The sequence below is a fragment of the Megascapheus bottae genome, chromosome 24, assembly GCF_031878675.1.
Source record: "Megascapheus bottae isolate mThoBot1 chromosome 24, mThoBot2.hap1, whole genome shotgun sequence".
Lineage (NCBI taxonomy): Eukaryota > Metazoa > Chordata > Mammalia > Rodentia > Geomyidae > Megascapheus > Megascapheus bottae.
In genome coordinates this window covers 20,774,286-20,797,916 of record NC_143532.1, presented here as the reverse complement: position 1 = coordinate 20,797,916, position 23,631 = coordinate 20,774,286, and the positions used below count along the sequence as shown (strand labels likewise).

The 23,631-nt window shown below is 46.1% G+C and overlaps 1 protein-coding gene across 1 annotated transcript in view; it reads left to right on the top strand.

The window, feature by feature from the left end:
- Positions 1-22,029, top strand: part of Slc6a2 (solute carrier family 6 member 2) — a 35,915-nt gene extending 13,886 nt beyond the window's left edge. The window contains exons 4-14 of the mRNA XM_090357038.1: positions 5,197-5,335; positions 11,712-11,846; positions 13,130-13,233; positions 14,029-14,153; positions 15,962-16,074; positions 17,154-17,282; positions 17,781-17,880; positions 19,033-19,133; positions 19,471-19,638; positions 21,077-21,148; positions 21,860-22,029. Of these exons, the coding sequence (XP_090213164.1) occupies positions 5,197-5,335; positions 11,712-11,846; positions 13,130-13,233; positions 14,029-14,153; positions 15,962-16,074; positions 17,154-17,282; positions 17,781-17,880; positions 19,033-19,133; positions 19,471-19,638; positions 21,077-21,148; positions 21,860-21,883 (1,210 nt within the window). The 3' untranslated portion in view covers positions 21,884-22,029. The remainder of the gene's footprint in view (positions 1-5,196; positions 5,336-11,711; positions 11,847-13,129; positions 13,234-14,028; positions 14,154-15,961; positions 16,075-17,153; positions 17,283-17,780; positions 17,881-19,032; positions 19,134-19,470; positions 19,639-21,076; positions 21,149-21,859) is intronic.
- Positions 22,030-23,631: the final 1,602 nt, after the last annotated feature.

Below are 23,631 nucleotides of genomic sequence, written 5' to 3'. Positions count from 1 at the left end.
GATTCATTGTTATCCAAGTGAAATTGTGTTCCAGCCATTGTGTGTTTCTTCTAATCCTGAAGATTACGGTCTAAAATTCTTACCCTGTGAATGAGGGAACAGGCACAAAACCAAAAAAGTGGCTTGTCCCAAGTTAATCCAGTTTAGAATAGAGTTTGAACCCAGCCAGTCTGGCTCCAAGGCCTAGCAAAATCACCAAAGGAGCTTTAAAAATTCACTGCTGCCTGGATCCTGGGCAGAGAGACTCGGATCTCACTGGTCTGCGTACAGCCAGGACAGGCAGACTTTTAGTGAATCATTACTCCCACAATTCTGGCAGCTATTTACCCTGAAGATCCCTATCTTAGCCATTGAAGTCCTGTCTCAACAAGAGGCCTGAGGTAGTCAGGGCGACCACAGCCCCACTGTTTCATGCCATGGAACATCGACAGTCTCCTTTGCCCTTCTCCTGTAGAGTATGGCCTCAGAAAATCCCTGAAATGTTGGACTGCTCATGGGTTGAGGTTTCAGGCCCTCCTGTTTTAGGAACGTGGTTTGGACAAGGAGTTTGGTCAGGGATGAAGGGCAGATGTGACTGCCAATTCATATCATTGGTTGTATGCTTTTCCCTTTAGCTCTCCTGGAAGAAAAAGCATGTTTTTTTTCTTGAGCTCCCAGCAAGTCCCATTTTTATAAATGAAAATTGAAAAGGGTATCTTCAGCACCTCTAGTCTGATTCCTTCTCTGATGGGCAGCAAGTCTGCTCCAGCAGAGATATCAGGCTGTGCCAGGCAAGATGGCTATAGAGACAGACATTGGCTACTTTGTGTTGGGGGCTTAGATTTCTTTCAGGCTCAGTTGTGAGCAGGATGTGGTGGGAAATGATGCCATTCTCATGGACAACCTGAAAAGGCTGTCCCCTTCAAGCCTTCATAGCCATCCTGGACCAGATCCTGGACCTCTTCTTATCCAAACCCTTTTCACCTTCACAGAGTAGGGGTGGATACGATTCCCATTTTACAGATTAGCAAGTGGAGGCTCACTTGTAAGTACACAGCAGAAGTGGGATCTGAGCTCCAGCCATCTAACCCAAGACTCTTTTTTCTCTCTCAAAAGAGTCGAGGGGGTGAGGGGTTTGTATTTGGGATAGAAGTGCAGGGGTTGCTGCAGATAGGAGCCCTTCTCATGCGTTTCTTTTCTCAACTTGGTCCTGCCCTTGTGCTTTGTATGCCATTGGCATGAGCAGCCTCTGGGTTTTCTATGATCCATGGCCATTTTAGCTAAATTCTCTGTTTTAAAACAACTCCACTTGGCCTGGGAAGCCAACTTTCAGTGCCAGTTCCTGCAGAGGTTAGACAATTTTTCCTCTTCCCTCAAGCCAGTTTGGTTAGCATCTTGTACTCATTTAGGCTGATGGATTGAACACATCATTCATGGAAACAGAACTGCTGTTTTCTCCAGGCCTCGGGCCTGAAGCCCAGGAGCGCCAATGGCTAAAAGAAACGCAGAGCTCTGACTTTATCTGTTCTGGGGCATGTGTGCAGGTGATAGGAACTTTTTATCCCATGCTGGCTCATGATGAGGAAGAGACATCACCCTCCAAACATCCGGGCTTTAAACATCAGGAAAGATAATGGGCCTTTTAGACACAGACTTTGGAAAGTCTGGACAGTACCCTCTCTGGTGATTCACACTCAGTGAGCTGTTCCAAAATGCTAAGGAAGCCATTGCTTTTACCAGCTCCCACAACCTGGGCCTGCTGGGCAGAGGAGCCTGGATTCTCATTCCTTTTCTTGAGAATGAGCTCTGGAGGCTGGTTCTTTTCACTGATGAACTGTCTAGATAAGCTGGTGACTCGCCTATCATCTTAGCTACTCAGAAGGCTGAATTTGAGGACTGAAGTTCGAAGCCAGCCCTGACAAGAAAGTTCATGATACCCTGATCTCCAGTTAACACTAGCAAACCAGAAATGGTGCTGAGATCTGAACTCAAGGCCTTGCTACTCTTGATTACACAGATGCTCTATCACTTAAGTAATACCTCTTTTTCTGCTTTACTTATTTTTCAGAAAGAGTATCATGCTTTTTCAAAATCTAGGACCAGCCTTGGACTGCAATCTTCCTACCTCCAAATCCTGAATAGCTGGGCTTATAAGTGTGCATCACCACACTTGGCTTTTAGAGGCATATTTACAAGGTTGAAGATAAGCACAGATGGTTTTGTTCCTTTTGTCATGAGTCTTGTAGTTAAATTCATTTCAAAGCAATTTAATACCAATCAATGTTTAGCCCATGGAAGCATGGGGAGAAGCAGGATTAAGCATCAGATGAGACCAAGACATTTTTTACCTTTTGATGTGCTCAGTCATATTTTTCCCTCTTCCCTACTCTCATTCTCCTTTCTATCTTCTCTCTTCTCTCCTCTTCTTACTCTTCTCTGCTCTTCCTTTTCTTCTTCCTTCTTTTCCCTCCTCTTCCTCAGTCTAGTCAGGGGATTCTTTTTGAGTTGAGATTGGCAAGATGAGAAAGTTTGCTAGGATGACAAATTGGGCTGGGACATGTGTTCTAGGCTTAGGAACAGAAGAGCTCAAGGCCAGACACAGGAGAGCATTTAATGCTGTTGCCAGAACAAAAGACAGGGGTGTAGTGAGGTAGGGATGACCTTGCCTGCAGGTGTATTATGAAAGATTCTGAAAGGCTTACAGGGATCTCTTAGGCAAGAAAAATGGTGCTAATGTTTAAATAATACTTTGACATTGACAGGAACTTCAAAGCAGCTGGTGAGAGGCAGAAAGGCCAGAGTTGGAGGAGAGGAAAGGATGTTTGCAATCATTCCAGAGGAATAGAGTATGAATCTGGCTTGGGGTTGGGGGGGGTAATAGAGAAGAGACCAAGAGATAGGACCAAGAGAGACAGGCACAGGGACTGACCCCATGGGAGATGTCACTTAATTAGTTAAGGGTGAGACTCCAAAAGAAGTAGATTTTTTTATAGTATAATTTTTAAACAATTTTTGATATTATTAACTTGGTATACTTTTAATGTGCAGAATGAGGGCCCTATTTTTGTTTGGGGCATCAAAGTACTTTTGTTCTCCTTACCACTTTAGAGACAGAGGTAAAGATACAAGGAAAGAGATGAAAGAGGAAATAGAGAAGACAAGGCAGATAATCAAATGCCTATCTATTATAGATGTGTACCATTCTGTCATTAATGTGGTCTCTTGGATTAATGCGTCACACCATGGAAGGATGAAATAAGCCACTCTTTGCCTGTGACACTGTAGTATGAATGTATCCATCACCTTCACTCTGACTGACTCCAAGATGAAAGCAGATACCTGCAGAAGAAAAATGCCATGTGGGAAATGTGTGGTTGCTTAGGCCAGAATGAAAGAATGGGAGGAGAGAGGAAGTCACCGTCGTGAGGGGAATTACTAAGAGAAGTAATCATCGCTGGAGATGGAGTTTTGTATCTTAGCTCTAGTTGAGGTGGACTTCACTCATGATTATAGGAGCGGGACAGTGGGGTTTACATGAAGAGTTGATGACACTTGCCTGTTCCTCATCTAACAGTCTGTTGCACTGAGCCTTGAGAAGGTCCAGGCTGGCTCAATCTACCCCCAGGCCTGGGAGAGCCTTGTACATTCACCCTCTGTTACTGAGCATTCAGGGATCCCACCAACCAGGAGTTGCGAACACTTGGGAAAAAATGAGCTCTGTATCAACCATGTACAAACATTCCTTTCTTGTCATTTTGTATTAGGTATTATAAACAATCAATTGAAGGATGCTTTAAGGTACGTGGAAGGATTTACATAGGGGATATACAGACACAATGTCATTTTATTTATGTGAGGGATTTGAAAGTCTGCAGATTTTGGTCTTTATGGGTGGCTTGCAGCAATAGCTCATGGTACTGAGAGACAACTGTTTACAGTCAACCTGGCTGTCCCAAGGGCAAACCCTGCTAGCAAGTGAAGCATGAGTCATAGCAATTGAAAGGGCTAAGAATTTTCACAGGCCACACCACTGTGTCCCAGCTCTGCTCTCTCTGGAGTGTGGAACTGTCAAATCACAAGGGGGAACCATTCTCTGTCCTTGGGCCTCTTCTACTCTCTTCCTTCTTGGCCTTCTTTGACCTCAATCCTAACAGACTCTAATTAGGTTCTAATTAGCAAGCAATCGTTTGCCTTGCAATTCTGTTTTCTGAACCTTCATGGCACCTTCTGAGAGACGTCAGTATTCTCAAAGCTCCAGAATGTTTAAGCTATATGTTTCTTTTACTTGATTTTAAGAAAAACCCATATTTTTATTGATGGGTAATGTTACAGAGATGTGAATGGTCAGTTGAATGAATGTCATCAACTGAGACCAACTGTGCGATTGGCAGGAATCAACCCCCACTCACCTCTCTGTACACATCTCTTGGATCAATCTCACCTGTTGTGTGGCACTTTATAGGGTGTAGTCTTTCAGTTGGATTTCTTTATTAAACCATCACATGTGGGAAATTCCATCATGTGGAGTTCCAGACTGTATAATTCATACTCCACTGTTTGAGTGTAACATTATTTATTCATTTTATTCTTGGTAATACTTTGATGAACACAGATCCTTGCAAACAATGTTGCTCTGATCATTCTAAAACACATCTTTAGGTGAACATATCTACCAACTTTTTGTGGTAAATACCTAGGGCACATTTGCCGGGGCACAGAATAGCCCTTTAGTCTCTTTGGTAGCTTCTTCTTTGATGGGAAGAAATGTTGACTTCTGTGCCTCAGTCTCAACTCCAGCAGCATAGACATTTGGGGTGGGATAATTCTCCAGTAACACTGGGAAACAGTCCTGGGCACCCCCCCTCCGCCGTTCCTTTACATCACATTAATAAAAATCATCTCCCACAGGGAGGGGGAATTTCCCCTCTCCTGCTACTAGGATTGCTGGGCCAGCATGTGAGCTGTAGAAGAGAGGCCTTTCCTGTGTAATCATTGTCTCCCCAGGCCAGCCTGCAGTAGGGCTTTGTTTCATAGTGCCATCCTGGATGCAGGCCATGGCTGACCAGATCTGGCCCATATGCTGTGTGGTGGTGCCTGGTGCTCTAGAGTTCCCGAGAGTAGCTGAGTTCTGTCTCCACCAGTGAGATCTAAGGACTGGCTTGCTGTTGTGCATCCTGCCACTGTGTTTCCTGGTCTCCTCCCCTCTCCTCCATCCAGGCGTGGTGTCCTGCACCTCCATGAGAGCAGTGGAATTCATGACATTGGCCTGCCCCAGTGGCAGCTCCTGCTCTGTCTGATGGTCGTTGTTATCATCCTGTATTTCAGCCTCTGGAAAGGAGTAAAGACCTCAGGAAAGGTAGGGGATCTTTTACTTCTCTTTCAGTTGGGAGGTTGATCTTGGGAAGAAGTCTGTGTTTCTAGCTATAACTGTATGATCGATGGAAAGAAAAGGTGGGACTAGGAGAAGCAAGCCTGCATTCCACCCTCAGCAATGCCACTGATCTGAAAATATGCTCTTCCCTCCCTAAGCCTGTGTTTCCTCAATAGCAGGACATACAGGGATTGACATTAAATCAAGGCTCTTCATACTTTCATTCCAGTGCTTTCCTAATAGCCTAGAGACTGGGACACTCCCAAAGGCCTTGGGACAAAGCCTAAGGATGTTAAGATACTTTTGATTTTGAATTCTGACTGGGCATCTCATGCAAATGAACCATCCTACACTGGGTGGTTTGTTATAAAATCAATAAATCTTCCCCTCTGAATGTTTGAGTAAAAAGAAAATGTCCAGAAGACATCCAGATGTGTATTGTGGCTTCTGTTTTCTCTGTCTCAATGCTGAGAGCACCAAGGTGTGGAGGCACTGTGGAGAGAAGGACCCAACATTAGAAGACCAGCGAGGGCCAGTCCTCCTGGTTCTACATGAAAAATAGCTGATGTTAATTCTTAGCCTGAAGGACAGCCATAAGAGGACAGTCCTACTTGGGCTCTATAGAGAATAGAATTTGACTATAAGACAAGGAGGATGAAGCTAGAAATGTTTTCCAGTATTTTGTCTAGCTCTTATTATTCAACAGACCACTCCAAAGTAAACTGACTTACAACAAAAATCATTTCATTGTTTTTCATGATACTGAGAGCTGGCTGGCATTAGTTTCATGGTTCTTCTGCTCTGGGTTCTATTTCCTGAGCCACATATCTGGGGCCTTGACTAGGCTGGAACCTTCTAGATGCAGTGTATACACTGCAAGTAGTTGGTATTGGCTGGAAGCTCCATTGGAACTGTCAGAACACCTTGGCTTGTCTCCACATTGCTTCTCAGTGTTGCTTAGGAATCTCACAACATGGCAGCTGAGTTCCCAGAGCATATTCCAAGCAGGCAGGCCCAGATATGAAATAGCTCTTCTAGTTGCTGCTTGTTGCCCCAGGTGCCAAAACAAGTCTTGTAGTGAAGCCCAACACTCATGTGGGTGGGGACTAAGCACAGATGTGAGTTCGTCAGATGGGTGTCACAAGGCAACAATCTACTGTGATCAGATAGGTGTGAGTTTGGGAGAAACTTCACTGATTTGGGAAAAGGAGGCTGCCTCAGGGTTCTTTCTGGTACCTTGAGTTCATGCCTTTGAGAGCAAAGATGGGGGTGGCAGACCAGTGGGGATAAAATCTTTTAAGAATTAGAGGTAGATTTTCCTATCATCCTGTTGGGCATAGAGTCTTTTCTAAGGAAAAACTAAAATAAGATGTCGATCAGGGCTAGAAGGAATTCTAATGTGAGAAAAACAAAACAATCTAGGACAATTCTATCTTGATGCCTGAATAGCATAGAAAGTCTTCAGCAAATATTTGTTGAAGGACTGAAGGACAGGTGAGTAAGTAAGTGTGGGGGACTTCATTATGTGATCTTTTGAAAATCAGTTCAGCCTATGAACCTACTAATGAACACCCACTATGTGCTAGGTTTGAGGCTAATACAGTGATGCAAGCAGAGAGAAGACAGAGTTTGTTCCTTAAATGCTTCGTGTTTACATGTATGACTAAAAGGTTATGGTTCAGTCAATGTCACCACTATCTTGGATATCTATCCAAAGACCTGTATGCATGTCTCCTTTAAGTAAACACCAATGGTCACCAACTATGCATGCTATTGTTGCTTTTTATTATATTTATATTATTTGCTTTTTATTTTAAGTTTAATTTTACTTTGGCAAATAATTTTCCATTAGGCAGTCAAGGTATATATATAATTATTATGTGTATAATTATACATATATATAATGACAGTTAATATGTATCATTATTCATATTATTTTATTATATATAATTATGCTGTATAAATACATATACCTATTTAATTATATGCAATTTTTTATATAAACTAATTAGATATGTGTATATATAAATTATATATATATATGTATAAGTATGGTGTCAGTTATTATGGTGACTGGAAATTGAATCCAGGACCTTGCATGCCCTCGATAAGCTCTACGGTAGTTTTGAGCCATCGCTGAAACGTTAACTGGTTTTTTAAACTGTCATCACATCAGCTTAGTTGATTGTCACAATTTGCTTTGTCATGAAATAGGCTAGATAATGCAAGTCTATGTACGCAGCAAAATAGGAACTGCATGTGTTCTGTGTCCATTGGTATAGTGGTACAGTTTACGTGTAGTTCGACTTGAAATGGAAGATAAGTCTGGTCCCCATGTCATGATGAGAAGCCTAGAATGCTGCATTTGTGGATGGCCATTGCGGGGGGGGAGGGTCAAGAGGTTCGGCAAAGCCTGTGGGGACAAGGGTATTTGTGTAAGGAGAGGCGCAGGGGAAAAGGTATTCTAGTAGAAGGAACTAGTGAGGAAAGCCACCGAGGTATGGGAGCCTCAGGCCTGCTTTGTTTCATGGTCTTCTCTCTTGGCCACTGAAAAATAGGGCTCTTTGGACCTCTGCAGAGGCCCAAAGGGGAACAGCTCCCTCCCACAGTAGATGGATGCTCTCCTGGCCTGGGTGTGGGACCACCACAGACTTCTAATATTTCAACCCAAGATTAAATTCCCTACAGCCGTTGCCAAAGGGAAAGATAGATTCTGCCTCATTTAGTTCAGAACTTGGCCAGAGAAGAAACTAAGTGATTTGCTGAGAGACTGGGGCTACAGAGAGGGCAGGAAAGCAGAGCTGAGTAGGGAAAGATTCTGTTGCCAAATGTACCTTCTGAAGTGAGGAGGTAGAGTGTCATGGGGGACAAGACAGCAGTGCCACACTCCAGAAGGTCCCCGCATGGAAACATGGAGAGTTAGGAATGTGAATCTCCCTTGCATGCCTTGATTGAAGCCATAGTCCACATTTTGCGTAAGTACCCCAGTGTTGCGGCAGCCGAGCAGGCAGAGGCCCCAGGCAGTCCACAGAGGAGGGCCTTTCCAGAATTAGCGTCACTGAGGACATTCCTGGACCCCATCTTTAATTGCTTTTATAAACTGGCTTGCAAGAAAATCAAGGGTGTTGCTTAGTTCTTCATCTGGAACAAGACGTGGAGCTTTTCTTAGCAGGCTTCCACAGCCACAGAACTGGACCAAAATGTATTACAAATGTGCACCCTTCCCATCCTGGCAAATGAAGCCTGTGTTCGGGAAGACACTGACTCCATGGCCCTTGGGATGATGGTAGAGGCATGGGGGAGGCTGAGCCAAGGAAAGGAGTTACCCTGGACCACACACTTAGTGACAGTTGAGTTGCCTAGTGAGTATCTCAGGATACAGGATGACGTCTCAGAGTATAGGATGATGTCTAGTTCACATACTGAACTAGACTTTCAGAAACCTCAAGTACCCCTTCCCCTTAGCTTCCATCAGCTGGTGTGAGCTAGCCGCTTCTCTTTGTCCACCTCACTGCAGGCCTTGGAGTTCTTGAATGAGAATAAATGGAACATCTGGATTGTGGCAGAGGTGGTAGGCTTGGGAGAGAAAAAACCAGAACAATTCAAAGGAAACCTGGTTTTTAGAATACTTACATGACAAAGTTGTTACGTTACTTTCACATTCAAGTCATAATTGTAGCCAAGATTTCACTCTGCTATGTTAATACAGGTGGGTCCTGGGCTTGCTTCAGTGACTTAATTGGACCCAATTCTAATGAACAACATTTTTACATTTACAAATGAAGCATACATATGTGAAAATATTTATTGCTCAGTGTTTTCTAAAGTAACACCAATCCATACTCCATATCATATAAGTACTGTTTTACAACCAATAATAATTACAACATCTTTATTTATTTATTTATTTATTTATTTTTGCCAGTCCTGGGCTTGAGCTCAGGGCCTGAGCATTGTCCTTGGACTTTCTCAAGGCTAGAGCTCTACCACTTGAGCCTCAGCACCACTTCCGGCTTTTTTCTATATATGTGGTACCAAGGAATCGAACCTGGGTCTTCATGCATGCTAGGCAAGCACTTTAACCACTAGGCCAAACTCCCAGCCCAACATCTTTATTATTAGCAAAAATATCCAGAAACCCAGTTCAGAAGATCTCAGATTTTTAAGTGTATAAAGGTCACATACAGTTCCATAGTGATACAGCATGGATATTATAATTTCTGTGATAGAAATTTGAGCATCTCCAGTTCTGGTGACCTGAGGATCACCTAAAAGGCACATTAAAAGCCAGATGCCAGGTAGGCATCAGTGGCTCACACCTATAATCCTAGCTACTCAAGAGGCTGAGATCTGAGGATTGTGGTTTGAAAAAGCCAGGATAGGAAAATCCACGAGACTCTTAACTCCACTTAACCACCAAAATGTTGGAAGTAGAGCTGTAGCTCAAGTGGTAGAACAAAAAGACTCAGGTACAGTTCCCCAGGACTGAAAGTCATATTTCGGGTCCCTATTTGAAGGGGAGATTATGAGACAGTGGGGTAGGAATTCATATTTCTGACAAATCCTCAGTGATGGTGATGCTATTAGTCCACAGATCTCCTCTTGATCTAGGTTATCCTTTGCCCAAAGCCTGGCTTCAGGGTAAGGTGACATCCCTTCAAGGGCAGAGATCTTTCCATCTTCTAAGTAGCTTGCTCTTCCTTTTATGGAGCCATGATCTTCCTTATTTCCATAATCTACCATTAGTTGGGATTTGGTTCTCTGAAACCAAACTATTCACAGAAACATGAGGTGGATAATAACAGAAGTTGAAGGTGACCTTTGTCAAGAACTGGAAGCCCTTGCCAAGACCAGTGACGACAACTGTCTTCTTTATCTCGTGTTTTAAGGTGGACCACATTTAGCTTCTTATGGGCAAGAGATGCATTGAAGGTTGAAATTCTGAGAGCAGAGGAGCTTGGGATGGAAATGACAGAGGTCAAAATTCCCTTCTCTTTTCCCAGTGTCTATGCAAGGCACACATTGAGCACAGCTGAGCTGTTGCCCAAGGATCTGACAGTCTCTCTTACAACACAAGATTACAGGCAGCAGAGTGCACATCTGCCATCCATTCTGAGAACTAGACTCAGATAGCTAAGCTCTGAGCACATGTGCATGGGCGAAACAAGCCTTGCATTCTGGGTGCTTGTCTGTGGTCATAGTCTGCCCTGTCATGTCCTGATGTGTTCCTTGAGGAAATCGAATCCAGGTTGGATATCACATGTGGCGAATGCAGAACCATCTCCAGGCTCCAAGATCTCCTGAAGTCAGAACACTGGACATTGTTTCCATGGGAGGAGCCCAACCACACCCAGCTGCTAGGCTGAGCAGTATGGCTGGCCTGCAGCTGTTGATGACGTGAGCTGTGGGGGACCGAAGCTGAAGCCATTAGGACTCATCACAAGGGTGTGAGAGGGCTCTTTCTGGAGCCTTTGCCCAGGATGTAGACCCATCTGTCCCCATTTGGGAGAATCAGACAAAGACAGACAGGAGGCCACCCAAATGCAAGCGCTCCACTTTCCAGGGCACGTCTCTCTACTTCTTGGTTACTGGCACTTTCTCCACCCTGGCCCTGCCCTGAAAAAAAAAATAGAGGCCAAAATTCCACATGCACAGACATTCACAAAACAAAGGAGCAAAGGAAGAATAACTGGATAACATAAAATAAGGAAACCTCTGATTCCCTCTGAACCCACATCTGCCCCCAACCAATGTGCAGATCCATTCATCTATTGGCTTATTTGTTCATTCATTCACTTGTTCATACTTTGATTTATTCTTTGACTATCTTAGGCCTCCATTAACCCTGTTTCATCACCCATCTTTCCATGCACACACACACACACACACACACACACACACACACACACACACACACACACACCCCTATCTGTCCATCTGTTAAACCATCTATTCAACTATATCGGTCATCCATTCATCTACTTGAAGCATGGGGTATAAGGAGGCAGCATTTCTGAGGAGGATTTGTGAAAAATGAACCTTTGCCCTTGGCTTTCGAAGCTTCTATGTCAGTCCTACTCTCCATAATTCTGGTCACTGAGTTCTGAGCATCTCCAGGGCACAGCTCTATTTCTTCACTTCATTCTGTCCCTGGAGTGTGACTAAAGTCTGGACTAAAAATGTAAAGGACGCTGGTGGGGGGTGGAGAAGCATGGCTGACTGGGAAAGGACCTTTGGTGTTGGGGAAGGACCTTTGGTGTTGGGGAAGGACCTTGGTGTTGGGAAAGGGGCCCCCTGCCCCAACACCTCCCAAGATCACAAGCAGACTGAGGCTTTTGTGGCCTGTTTGTCCACTGCCCAGGTTGTGTGGATCACAGCCACGCTGCCCTACTTTGTGCTGTTTGTGCTCCTGATCCACGGGGTCACGCTGCCCGGAGCCTCTGATGGCATCAATGCCTACCTACACATCGACTTCTACCGCCTGAAAGAGGCCACGGTCAGTGCCTTGGGCCAGGGTGGGGGAGGTTTCCAGGGGGGTGATAGGAAAAAATTTTCACCATCTCTACCCTTTCTTCTTGGAGCAGCAGTCGGCTTCTCCATGGGATACATCCAGCTTTGCCTCTGATGAGCCCATTCTGCTGACAGGGTGGGTGGGCTTCTGTGGCTCTATTTCATGCCCTTCATAGACCATTCTCCACAAGGAGAGTGCATGGCATTGGAGGAGGGATGATAGTAACAGAGTCCAATGCAATGGGATGAGGATGGGAGCACAGCCCATCGTAGAGGGGTCTCAGAACTTGAGCATTTTCTTCCAAGTTCCCCTCAATGAGAAAACATTACTTTTTTCCCTTATGTATCTCAAGGGCTTCTTTACATTTTATCGGAACCCACAGTAATCCAACAGGAGCAGCAAAGGAAAATTAGGAGAGAAACATCCGAATGCCCCCCCCACATGGTTCAGTACCTCCTTATCACAGAGCAACGTCCAAGAGAAAATGTATTTCCTTAATGATTGTTAGAAAGACAATAGAGCTGGTTGATGGCTGATGGCTCAACCTAAGTAGAATCTTATACTTAGGAGGCTTAGATCCGAAGATCATAATTCAGAGGTAGCACAAGCAGAAAAGCTCATAAAACCAGCAAAAAGCCAGAAATAAAGCTGTGGTTCCTCAAGCGGTAGAGCTCTAGCTTTGAGCCAGAAAAACAAATGAGAGCATGAAGCCTTGAGCATGAGGCTCAACCTTATAAGCACAACAGACTCCTATTTGCTGTTGAGATTCATTCAGACGTGTAGAGTTAATGCTTCACTTGTTCTCAAGGAACAGCCCTACCTCCCAACATCAGGCTGCTCTTCTCCTTAGGTCCTCTGTTTCCAAAACAGAGAAACTCAGAATGAGATAAATGGCCACCATTGGTCACTACAGCAGAAGTCCACTAGGGACCTCTGTCCCTTTCTGACCAAGTTACCTCCTTATCTCTTGGAGTGGTCAGAACCCTTTGCTCTTTCCCCACCAGCATTCTTGCCTAGAACTTCTAGTTCATTAACTGTCTTTGAGCATCAGAATATCCAAACGACCCAAGCAGCAACTCTGCATTGTGAGATCCTTTATGATTATTCGAGGCTGGGCGATGCCAAGGAAAGCCCAGCCTGTCTTTTGAGGGAGGGGAGTAGCCATGACTGTCTCTCTTTGCTTCTGCTCTAATTTCCTGATTTAGAGCAGTGACAGTGTTGAATTCTGAAGGAAGCAGCTGGTGATGGCTTTTGTGTGCTGCTTTCAGGTGTGGATTGATGCTGCAACTCAGATATTTTTTTCCTTGGGGGCTGGATTTGGAGTTTTGATTGCGTTTGCCAGTTACAACAAATTTGACAACAACTGTTACAGGTAAGATCCTTCTGGGGCCTGGAAAGCTCTTAGTCCTGGGAGCTGGCCTTCCAGGAAACTGGTGAGAGGTCTTTCTAGTCCTTGACAGGAAGTATTTAATGCTGCCTGCAGCAGGCCCAACCCTGTGAGCATTTCAGGGGTGGGAACAACTTTGAGCCTGATCCTTTCACTCTATCTAAAGCTTAAGGCAGAATCACAGTGACTTTGGTTTGAGAAAGCATAGGATAAATATCTCTGAGCGGGACAGACTTAAACTTTAGTGAGAGGACATGGGGCCACTGTGCGCTAGAGTACCAAAGCAAGAGCCTGGAAGCAAATGGGAGGTGAATGTGGGAGAATGAATGGTACTGGAATGAACCATTTGTATGGTGAACAATGGCATTAACAAAACAGGGAGATAGTGTGCTTATGAGCCTGCCTGGCTTGGTTTGTTCCAAGACTATACATTGAGTGTCATAAAACATAAGCCTAGGTGGAAGGTTGGGTCTCTTGCATGCCAGATGTGAGGAGGCGGAGCTATGTAAAGTTTGTTGAAGGAGGCTGATGATTTAATTCACCAACAAGAGTTGGACATCAGAATCTAGTACCAAACTCTTCTATCTAGAAGCTGTTTACTTGCCTCCTTCACTAGTAGGTACTGACCCAGGCATGGGGGCTGCCGGGTGCATGTGGCCCAGAGATAGCACTGGAGGCTGGGCCCACCCTGTCGATCCTGTAGCTGGTCAGTGGTCTACAGGCAGAGGCAAGGGTGGGAGTCAAGTGGACTTGAACTATAGCATCATTTCTATCCCCCAGGGATGCCCTGCTGACTAGCACCATCAACTGTGTCACCAGCTTTGTCTCTGGGTTCGCCATCTTCTCTATCCTTGGTTACATGGCTCATGAGCACAATGTCAACATTGAAGATGTTGCCACTGAAGGTGGGTGCTTGGATCACTGAAGGTGGGTGTCTGGATCACTGAAGGTGGGTGTCTGGATCACTTTGGCCCCCACCAAAGAGAAAGGGCTACGAAATCCACACCAAACAGCTCTTCCTTGGCTGTAGGACTATGAGGGTTAAACATGAAGATTTCTACAGTGCCCATCTGATGTACTCTCTCTTGAGGAATTCAGTAGATGTTGCAGACAACCACAGGCCCTGGTGGGGTATGGACTCTCCCCCATTCAGGCTAGGAGAGGTGACTTTGGAGTGCCTACTCTAAACTAGCACCTGTGCTAAGTAAGCACTTAACATAAGTCTCCGTTCATGCTATGTTGCCATAGAAAAATACCTGAAATGGAGTGATATATACATTAAAAGGTTTGGAGATCCCAGAACTTAGGATTCAAATCTGTTAGAATTTGGGTGAGCACCACACTCAGCTCATGAAAGAGAAGTGGAATAGCAAACAACTCTGTGCAGAAGAGACCAAGCATGCTTTATAACAACCCACTTTCCCAGAACCAATCCAATCCCCAGAGAAAGAGCTCATTCCTGCAAGAAAAGCATTACTCTCTCTAACCATCTAATAACCTCTTCAAAGACCTAATATCTCTCATCATTGCTGCACTGGGGATCAAGCTTCCATATGCCTTCTGGTGAGGAATCACAGCAGTATACATCCATTTAGTTTTCCCAAGGTTATAAGACAAGTGTTAACAGACTGACTTTAAAGATGAGAAATTAGACATCAGCTGAGCAGATTGTGTAAGGTCACTCAACTAGTGAGCAATGGTGCCAGAATTCATTCCCTGGTCAGTCTGACAATGGAACCTGAGTACTTCTCTATGGTTTCCTTCATTCTTTTTATTGTTGTTTTTTTTGTGGGTCATGGGGCTTGAACTCAGCCTGGACACTGTCCCTGAGCTCTTCAGCTCAAGGCTATTGCCCTGCCCTTGAGCCAAGCCCCACTTCCCATTTTCTAGAGGCTAATTGGAGATAAGAGTCTCAGGTCCTTTTGTCCCCTGGTTGGCTTTGAACCTTGATCCTCAGCTCTCAGCCTCCTGAGTAGCTAGGATTAGAGGCATGAGCCACTGCACCTGGCTTGGTTTCCTTCATTCTTATGGCCACAAAGAAGCTGAACTCTGGGAAGAACTGCCTATAATGAACTCCAAGGCCCATGAGCTTCTGAAAGGTACAGTGGATCCTTTATGGTCTGTAGGCAGTGGGGTCTGCAGCGTAAAACACACAGCTGTGTGCTGCTCTCCACGTGGCTGTCTGTGGTTAGCCTCTTTGTGTAGGTTGTATAAGTCAGCTTTCTGTTGCTTTCACAAAATGCTCAAGTTTATCAGCTTAAAAAAAGGAAAGATTTTTTTTTAATTGACTCACAGTTTTGGGGGTTTCAGTCCATGACCAATTAGCCTTGTTGCTCTGGGCCTTCTCTTCTCAGCACTAGAATGCTAGAGAGAATAAGGATGGACCAAAGTTTCAATGTGACATTCAAGGGTGATCCTCCAATGACCTAAAGATGCCCCTCTAGGCCCCAGACGCCTCTTAAAGTTCTACCCTTCCCCGTTGCACCAAGCCAGGGACCAGATCTTTGAGACAGGGCCTTTGGGGGACATTAAAGATCCCAACAGCAGTACCCATTGGCATCCCCTGTCCTCTCCAGCCCATGTGCAGCCCAAACATGACTGTCCAGCCATCATGGCTTAGCGCTGGGGCTATGTGGGCCCTAAAATGCTCCCTTACCACATGCATCTCTGATCAAAGTCCCAGCCAATGGTAAGCCCTTAATGTTTCTTACAGGAGCTGGCCTGGTGTTTATCCTGTACCCAGAAGCCATTTCCACTCTGTCAGGATCCACATTCTGGGCCATCGTGTTTTTCATCATGCTCCTGGCTCTGGGACTCGACAGCTCAGTGAGTGTCCCTGCTCTGAAAACCCCCTCTCACGTCCCATGATGACTGGAGTTGCTATCATTGGGTCTTCTGCCCAGTAGTTGTTTCCAAAGGCCCCAGTTAAAAGCAAAGAGTTCTCCCAGAAGCCAAGACCTTGGTCAAAGCCAAGAACCAATGGGAGCATCGGTTAACACCATGGAAATCAGGCAAGGGCTTCAGATAAGCCAGCCTAACACTTTCCTCCTGCAGAGAGAGAAAGAAAATTTAGAGAAGGCATGGATGGAATCCTGTCTAAGGAAGCATTTCTTATTTCATGTATGTCAACAACAACTGGCTAAAACATCTTAGATCCAGTTAGGTCCTTAGATCATTTCATGTACCCCTATGCAAGATTGGATTTCCTGACAACTTTTTATGTCTTTGTCCACTCTGGCATATCATACTTGCAGAATTACCAATAAGTCCCAGGTCATTGCCATCTTCCACATGGTAGCTTTCCCAGAAACAGTGTGGAGAAGGATTATTTCTGAGGCTACTTCGAGATCCCTAGGGAGGGAGCCTGCTATCGACTGCCCATGTGTACCAAGAGGGGAAGAGGGCAGCAGGGACAGCGTTTGCTCTGTGTGCCCCAGCAATGACTCACAAGACACTCGTGTCCTCACAGTGGACAGAAAGACCTTCGTAGGCTCACACTTTAGGGTGTGTGGTGACAACTTTGCAAGGTGATTAGAAAGGCAGCCCAACGTGCTTGTAAAAAAAAAACTGCTTATGATATTCCTATTCCTAGCTTTTCTGCAGTAGATGTTTCCAGAAAGCCCTATTTGTGTGCCCAGGCATCACCTGAACACTAGTTTCGTTCTCCAATCACATCCTCAGTTCTTACACAGACTCTGTCAGCAGCCACAGCAGACACAGAAGGTACCTGTTGCTGATCTGGGCAGACAGGAGTTACCCCTTTATTCTCCCATCTGGTTTCGGAGTTCTGTTGAGATCAGGAGAAAAAGGGGCAAAGAAGACAGAGGAAATCTAGAGTAGGTGGGGGTAAAGACAGAATCTGGGGAAGCCCTCATTCCTGTTTCCACCCCACCTGGTTTCTCTAGATGGGAGGCATGGAGGCTGTCATCACTGGCCTGGCTGACGACTTCCAGGTCCTCAAGCGACACCGGAAACTCTTTACATTTGGTGTCACCATTGGCACCTTCCTGCTGGCCCTATTTTGCATAACTAAGGTGAGCAAGGGCTGGGCCTAGGGTCACCTGGAGCTTCTGGGGCTGATTTTCAGAAAAGTCTGCCATTCTCAGCCTTGGAATGGAGGAAGTGGGGGTGGGTAGATGGGGTTCCCAGCTGGACTGAGCTCTAAAAAAACCCAGTAGGTCTCCATCATCCCTAACTGCATGACTGGATCCTTAGTATGGAGCCCTCCACTGTCTCTTCCCACCTCTAAGTCTCAAGATTTCCAGGCAGCCTATTAACTGTTAAACCCCCATTGAAGCTTGCCTCATTCTTCACTGGCTGAAATGCCCACCCTTAGAGCCAGTGGCTCCTGGAAGTCACTGTTAGATCGTAGAGACATAAGGTCATACTCAGAGCACTGTAGCCCTATCACCTGTGTCCTCAATCAGCGCTCAGAACAGGTAAGCTAGAAGTCAGGGAAGCTTGATGGATGCCATAGCTGGTGGCTCTTTCTAGCCAAAGATAACCTCAGGCCTGCTCTTTCTATACCCCAGGGTGGAATCTATGTGCTGACTCTCCTGGACACCTTTGCAGCTGGCACATCGATCCTATTTGCTGTGCTTATGGAAGCGATTGGAGTTTCTTGGTTTTATGGTACGTGTCCTACCATCCCTTGTGCTCCTAGCACCCTTTTGCCTGGATGAGCTTTCCATCTCCCCGGCAGCCACATGGCTCTCCCAAATTGAGCAGGTCGCTTACTGGGAACAAGCCTATCCCATACTCAGCTCACCTTTGGACAGACAGGCCACCAAGAGCCTGGTCAGTGACTGAGGCAAGGAGATCCTGCATCTCCTTGTAGATCATATTCCAGTGCAGGGAACCCAGACTTAGCAAACAAAAGTCCAGCGTGCCTCAATTAAATTTCAGATGAAGAGTGAATGTTTTCTTTTTGTTTTTCATTATAACTGTGTTCCAAATATCGAACAGGGCATACTATTTTTTTAAATATTTTTTATCTGAAATTCAAACTAAACTTGTATTTTATCTGGCAATCTTATTCTGAAACCAAACCGAGAAAATATTTTTTTGACTCTCAGATGTTGTCATTGTTTATCCTCCCAACCCCCACAATATGATACTAAAAAATGAGTCCAATTCTTTCAGAAAGAAATTGCAAGATCAAGTATAGGACTATGTAGACACAAATATTGATACTTTGAAGACTATGGAGGAAGCACCAGGGAAGCTGATTATGTAGACTGGCACAGGTCCCTTCATCAATGTGAGCCCTGGTCTCACTTTTTTTTTAATTTTTATTGCTTGTGCATCCTGGGTCTTGAACACAGGGCCTGGGAACTGTCCCTGAGGTTTTGTGGGTTTTTTGTTTGTTTGTTTTGTTTTGTTGCTCAAGGCTGGTGTTCTACTAATTTGAACACAGTGCCACTTCCAGTTTTCTAGTGGTTAATTGGAGATAGAGCCTCATAGACTTTCCTGCCCAGGCTGGCTTCGAACCGTGATCTTCCTCAGATCTCCACCTCCTGAGTAGCTAGGATTACAGGAATGAGCCACCGGCACCTGGCTTATTTTATTTTACTTTTTCCATGAACACACATGAGAGGTAGCATCATCCCAGGCGTCCTCTCCTTGTTTGGCATCAGTGCCTGACTGCAGATCTCTGAAGTCCAGTGTATTCAGTGCCCTGTGGCCCTTTCCTACTGTCCAGTGGGACCAGACATGGTGGGATGGCATGAGATGGCCAGGCCTGCTCTGCGGGACCACTGTGACCAGGCAGGCCTGTGTGTACAGGTGTGGATAGATTCAGCAATGACATCCAGCAGATGATGGGCTTTAAACCAGGCCTCTATTGGAGACTGTGCTGGAAGTTTGTCAGCCCTTCCTTCCTCCTGGTAAGTACAATGCGGTTGGGAGCCCCAATGGCCTGAGGGAGAGTTGGGCGGCTATGTGTAGTGGATCTATTTGCTGTTTAAGGAAGGGGTCCTGGTACCTAAGAGCCCTGGTCATGTGGGATTGGGGGAATTCCAGGGAGGCTCAGCCTGTTGAAACTGGATGGGCCTCCCTTTAGTGGGGTCTCCAGTATGGTCAGGCTCCTGAAGAGGGCGCTGTTGTGCCGGCTTATCTCCTCTTCATGTCCCTATTTCTTTTGACTCCCACCTGCCATTCATTTCTCTCTGCTCTCCCTATGCTCCTTCCTTTTTCCTCTCCCTCCATCTTTCTCCCTCCCAGTTTGTGGTGGTGGTGAGCATCATCAACTTCAAGCCACTCACCTACGACGAGTACGTCTTCCCACCCTGGGCCAACTGGCTAGGGTGGGGCATCGCACTGTCCTCCATGGTCCTGGTTCCCGTCTATGCAGTCTACAAGTTCTTCAGCATAAGGGGTTCCTTCTGGGAGGTGAGCTGTGGCGAGGGCACAGGAGGCAGAGTAGAGGCAGCATTGCTGTTGTTCAGAGGGAGGATAACTAGAAAAACGTGAGAGTCAGAGACACCCCCCCACCCTGGCCAGGCTCCTTATCCTCTGAGCCTCAACTTGTACATCTGTGACCTGGGGTAATACTGTGTATGTTGGAGGGGGGATTTACAACACAGTACAGCCTGGTGGGAGGCACTTAGCCCCACTACCCTGCTGTTTCCCACTGCTGTTCCTCTGCTGTCCATGTGTCCCAGGTGGTCAGTCCCTGAGCCCTGAGATTGAGTGGAGAAACTACCTATGTGGGTTCACTCCTGAGCCCCCTTCTAATGCCCACCAGGACTGTAGATGATGCATCTTCACCTGCCCAAACCACTGTGATCCAGGCACCCTGGCCTGACTTGATTCTTGATCATAATCATCTCTGCTCAGCCTACACTAGCACTTTCCAAAATGTGTTTTCTTCTTTTGCATTTACAAAGTATACACAAACACACACGCAAATGCACATGCAAACATATACACATGCATGTATGCACACATACACATGCACTCACATATCCATATAATTGAAACTCATGCATACACATATAATACACATGTATGTGAACACACGTATCTGCGTACAAGTATGTACACACATGTATACACATATGTGTTTGAGAAATGGTTCCCCTTATTCTGAAATTATACCATTTCTGTTATTTGGTTGATAAAATGCCCTTTCTTTTATAAGCAAATGATGATATCATTTTCCTTTGTCTTTACTTGTAAGGTATAGCAAATATGTCAGTTCTTTATCCAAGCTCTGTCTTGGTGAGTATTTACTGAGCATCTATTGTGTGCCAGGCAGTACTACCAGCCCTGCCCATATAGACCATGGTTCTAAGGAAGAGACAGACAGACAAAACAAGAACATGCATTCCTTGTCACGTGTGTCATGTCCATGAAGTTCCAACATCAGGGAGCCTTTGCCCTGTGCAGGGAGACGGTGCTTGCTCACTAAGCTTGCTCTGGGAAGGAGCCATTCCTCACAGCCTTAGTGGTCAGCCACAGAGACCCTGCCTGAAGCCACAATGCAGGAGAACTTCCTGATTCCCGGATCAGCCACCCCCTCCGCTGCAGCACTTACTCGGGTCTTAACAGCACCCGCATGTGTTTGCTCACTGCCAATGCCTTGCAAACTCCCCCAGGCCTCACCCTCTGAGTCTCCTGCAGCCCAGAGGCTGAGGAGCTGGCCCAGCAGAATAAACATTTGTGGGCCAAATGAGTCAAGTTAACAGACTGGCTCCCTCAATACCAATGAGTTGTCTTTTAGAACTCCAAGGTGGCTCTAAATAGTAGAGGCCAAATAAGAGGTGTCAGTGAGGCCACTTGCAAGGTGTCCCAGAGCGACAGCGGGGTTTCTTCCCTCCACCCTCAGAGACTGGCCTATGGCATCACACCGGAGAATGAGCACCACCTGGTGGCCCAGAGAGACATCAGGCAGTTCCAGGTAAATGCAGCCTGGATCCTGGGGTTGGACTTAGGGTGGAGCCTGCCCTCTCTCCTCTCTTGTACTTCATGTTCCTCTGACATCGCAGTCAAATATCCCAGAAGGTCAGTAGGCTGCAGTCCAGGGTTCTGTGGTGTTGGGATGGAGGAGGAAGACAGGTCCTCTGCCTCTAACCAGCCCCTTCTGGTCCCTCTACTCCATTTCCTACAACTCTCTTCTGCCTTTACGGGTTGCCACAATCCAAGGCTGAGAATCTCTTTTTCATTGGTAAATTTCTTTTCCCTTAAAAAATGCCAAGGCTTGCTGGGCACTGGTGGCTCCTAACTACTCAGGAGGCTGAGATCTGAGGATCATTGTTCAAGGCCAGCCTGGCTGGGAAATCTGTGAGACTCTAATCTCCAATAAGCTATCCAAAAAAATAAAAATAAAAAAAAAATAAAAGCCAGAAGCAGAAGTGTGGCTCAAGTGCTAGTCTTGATCACAAAAGCTTAGGGACAGTGCCCAGGCCCAGAGTTCAAGCCCAGGAGAGACACAAAACAAGTCAGTAAATGAAGTCTAGGCTCGGGGGTGAATAGGGGAGCCCCTCTTTCACAAAGTCTCCTTTATAGTTTCTTGGCCTCCTGAGTGATAAACAGTGAACCAGCCTCCTCCTTCTCTCGGCCCTTGATGCCTCTGACCCCCATCTCAAGGACCCAACATTATTTTCTGCAGCTGCAGCACTGGCTAGCCATCTGAACCCAGCCCTGAGGAAGAGGAGGAGGCAGAGGAGGAGGAGAGGAAGAACCCACCAGGCCAACATCCAGGTTAAAGGCACCCACCTTGCTCCTGCTGAGACATACTGGTGGGATTTCTATCCTGGAAGCCATCCTTCCCTATCCTTCCTCCTTTCTCCAGTAATCAATGATTTTGTGACTCTGGTTTTGTTCCCATCTTTTGTTCATCTGGGGGCTTTGAGCATGGAGGACCAGGAAGCCTTGAGGGAGAGAAGGAGAAGAAACAGAACCACCTGTCCTGTGCTGGTGGGAAGGCGAGGGGCTGCCTGCCCAGGCCCAGGGCTCTGGCTCTGGCAGAATTTTCTGTACTACATTGCTGTGTACTTTGGGTCACAGAAGAAATCCTCAGTTACCCAAATCTGAGAGGGGCTGGGCTTTTGATCAGACCTCCAAACCCCAACAAAACCCCAGCTGTACTGTACTGTTCCTAAGTCCCTTAGGTAACCAGTCACCACCTGGCACCCTGTCTGTGAGTTTGGATTTATTGGTCCCTAAAAATGAACTCTATGGATTGCTTTGGAAGACCTTGGGCAGAAACTCTCCTGGTCAGTTTTCTTGTTGGTTTCTATTTGTTTTGTATATTCCAGAACATTCCCCTGGCTTTGACTGTTAAGATCATCACAAGTAGCAGATATAGGGGAATAATGCTTTTCGGTGAGGAACATTCAGAAAGGCACCATGCAGACCAGGCAGGTGGGGGAGTCTGGGAGACCAGCCACATCTGCCACAGCCAAGGCTCGTCTTCAATCTGCCAGGGGCACAAACGGTTCCTGAGGTCTTCCTGGGAATTGAGGCAGAAATCCAGTAAAGTTCCACTGGGTGGGGGCTGCTGGGTGTTCAAAGGCAGCCCCATCATCCATCTTGATTATTTGTTGTTCATGGACACGTACAGATGCCCCAGAGATTCCCACACACATGGTAGTCCTGAGAAATAGGGACTCAGCCCTGAGACGTCACCTTGTCTTATTTCATGGACTAAGAATGGTACCCTGAGGACAAGGTGAGACCAAACATGCTCTGACCTGGTCCCACGGGTCAAAAGGAGAATGTTCTGGAGGGAGGGGACAGGCTGGTGAGTTTCAGGAATGTGTGGGCTCACTTTTGATCCAAACTCTCCTATCAGTGTGCTCTGAGTTAGCTTCAGTTCCCTGAGAAATGGTTTGTAATTTGGTAAGGTGAGATTTCTGTTTATATTTTGAATCTCTGGAAATCTAGAACTTCTTTCTGTGTCTTTCTGACAGTGTTTCCATATGGTAGGGAAAGAAAGGAGGAGAGGAAGGGAGGAAAGGAAGGAGGGAGGGAGGGCGCCCTCATGAGGAGTGGAGAGAGACACAGAGAGGGTGCTGTGAGAAGAGGTGGAGGCAGCTGAGAACAGGAACTTCCCGTGGAATCCAGGTCTTCGCACTATGCTAACAGAAAAGAGAGGAAACCAGAAAGCTTTTGATCTTCCCATATCAAATGGCTAGCTCAGAGCCCAAGCCCACCTGGAGGATGGGTGAAAGATAAGATGGCTTCATCAAAGAGAAACAACAGTTAGGCCAGGTCTGGGCCCCAGTAGCAACTTTCATCTCCCATGAGTGATAATTTCCACTTCTCAGGCGCCCCCACCCCGTCCTTCTCCTCCCTCTCCTTTCCCCTCCCCCTTTCTCCCCCCTTACCCCTCTCCCTCTTCTTCTTCCTCCTGGATGTCCTCTCCTCCTGGTCATGGTC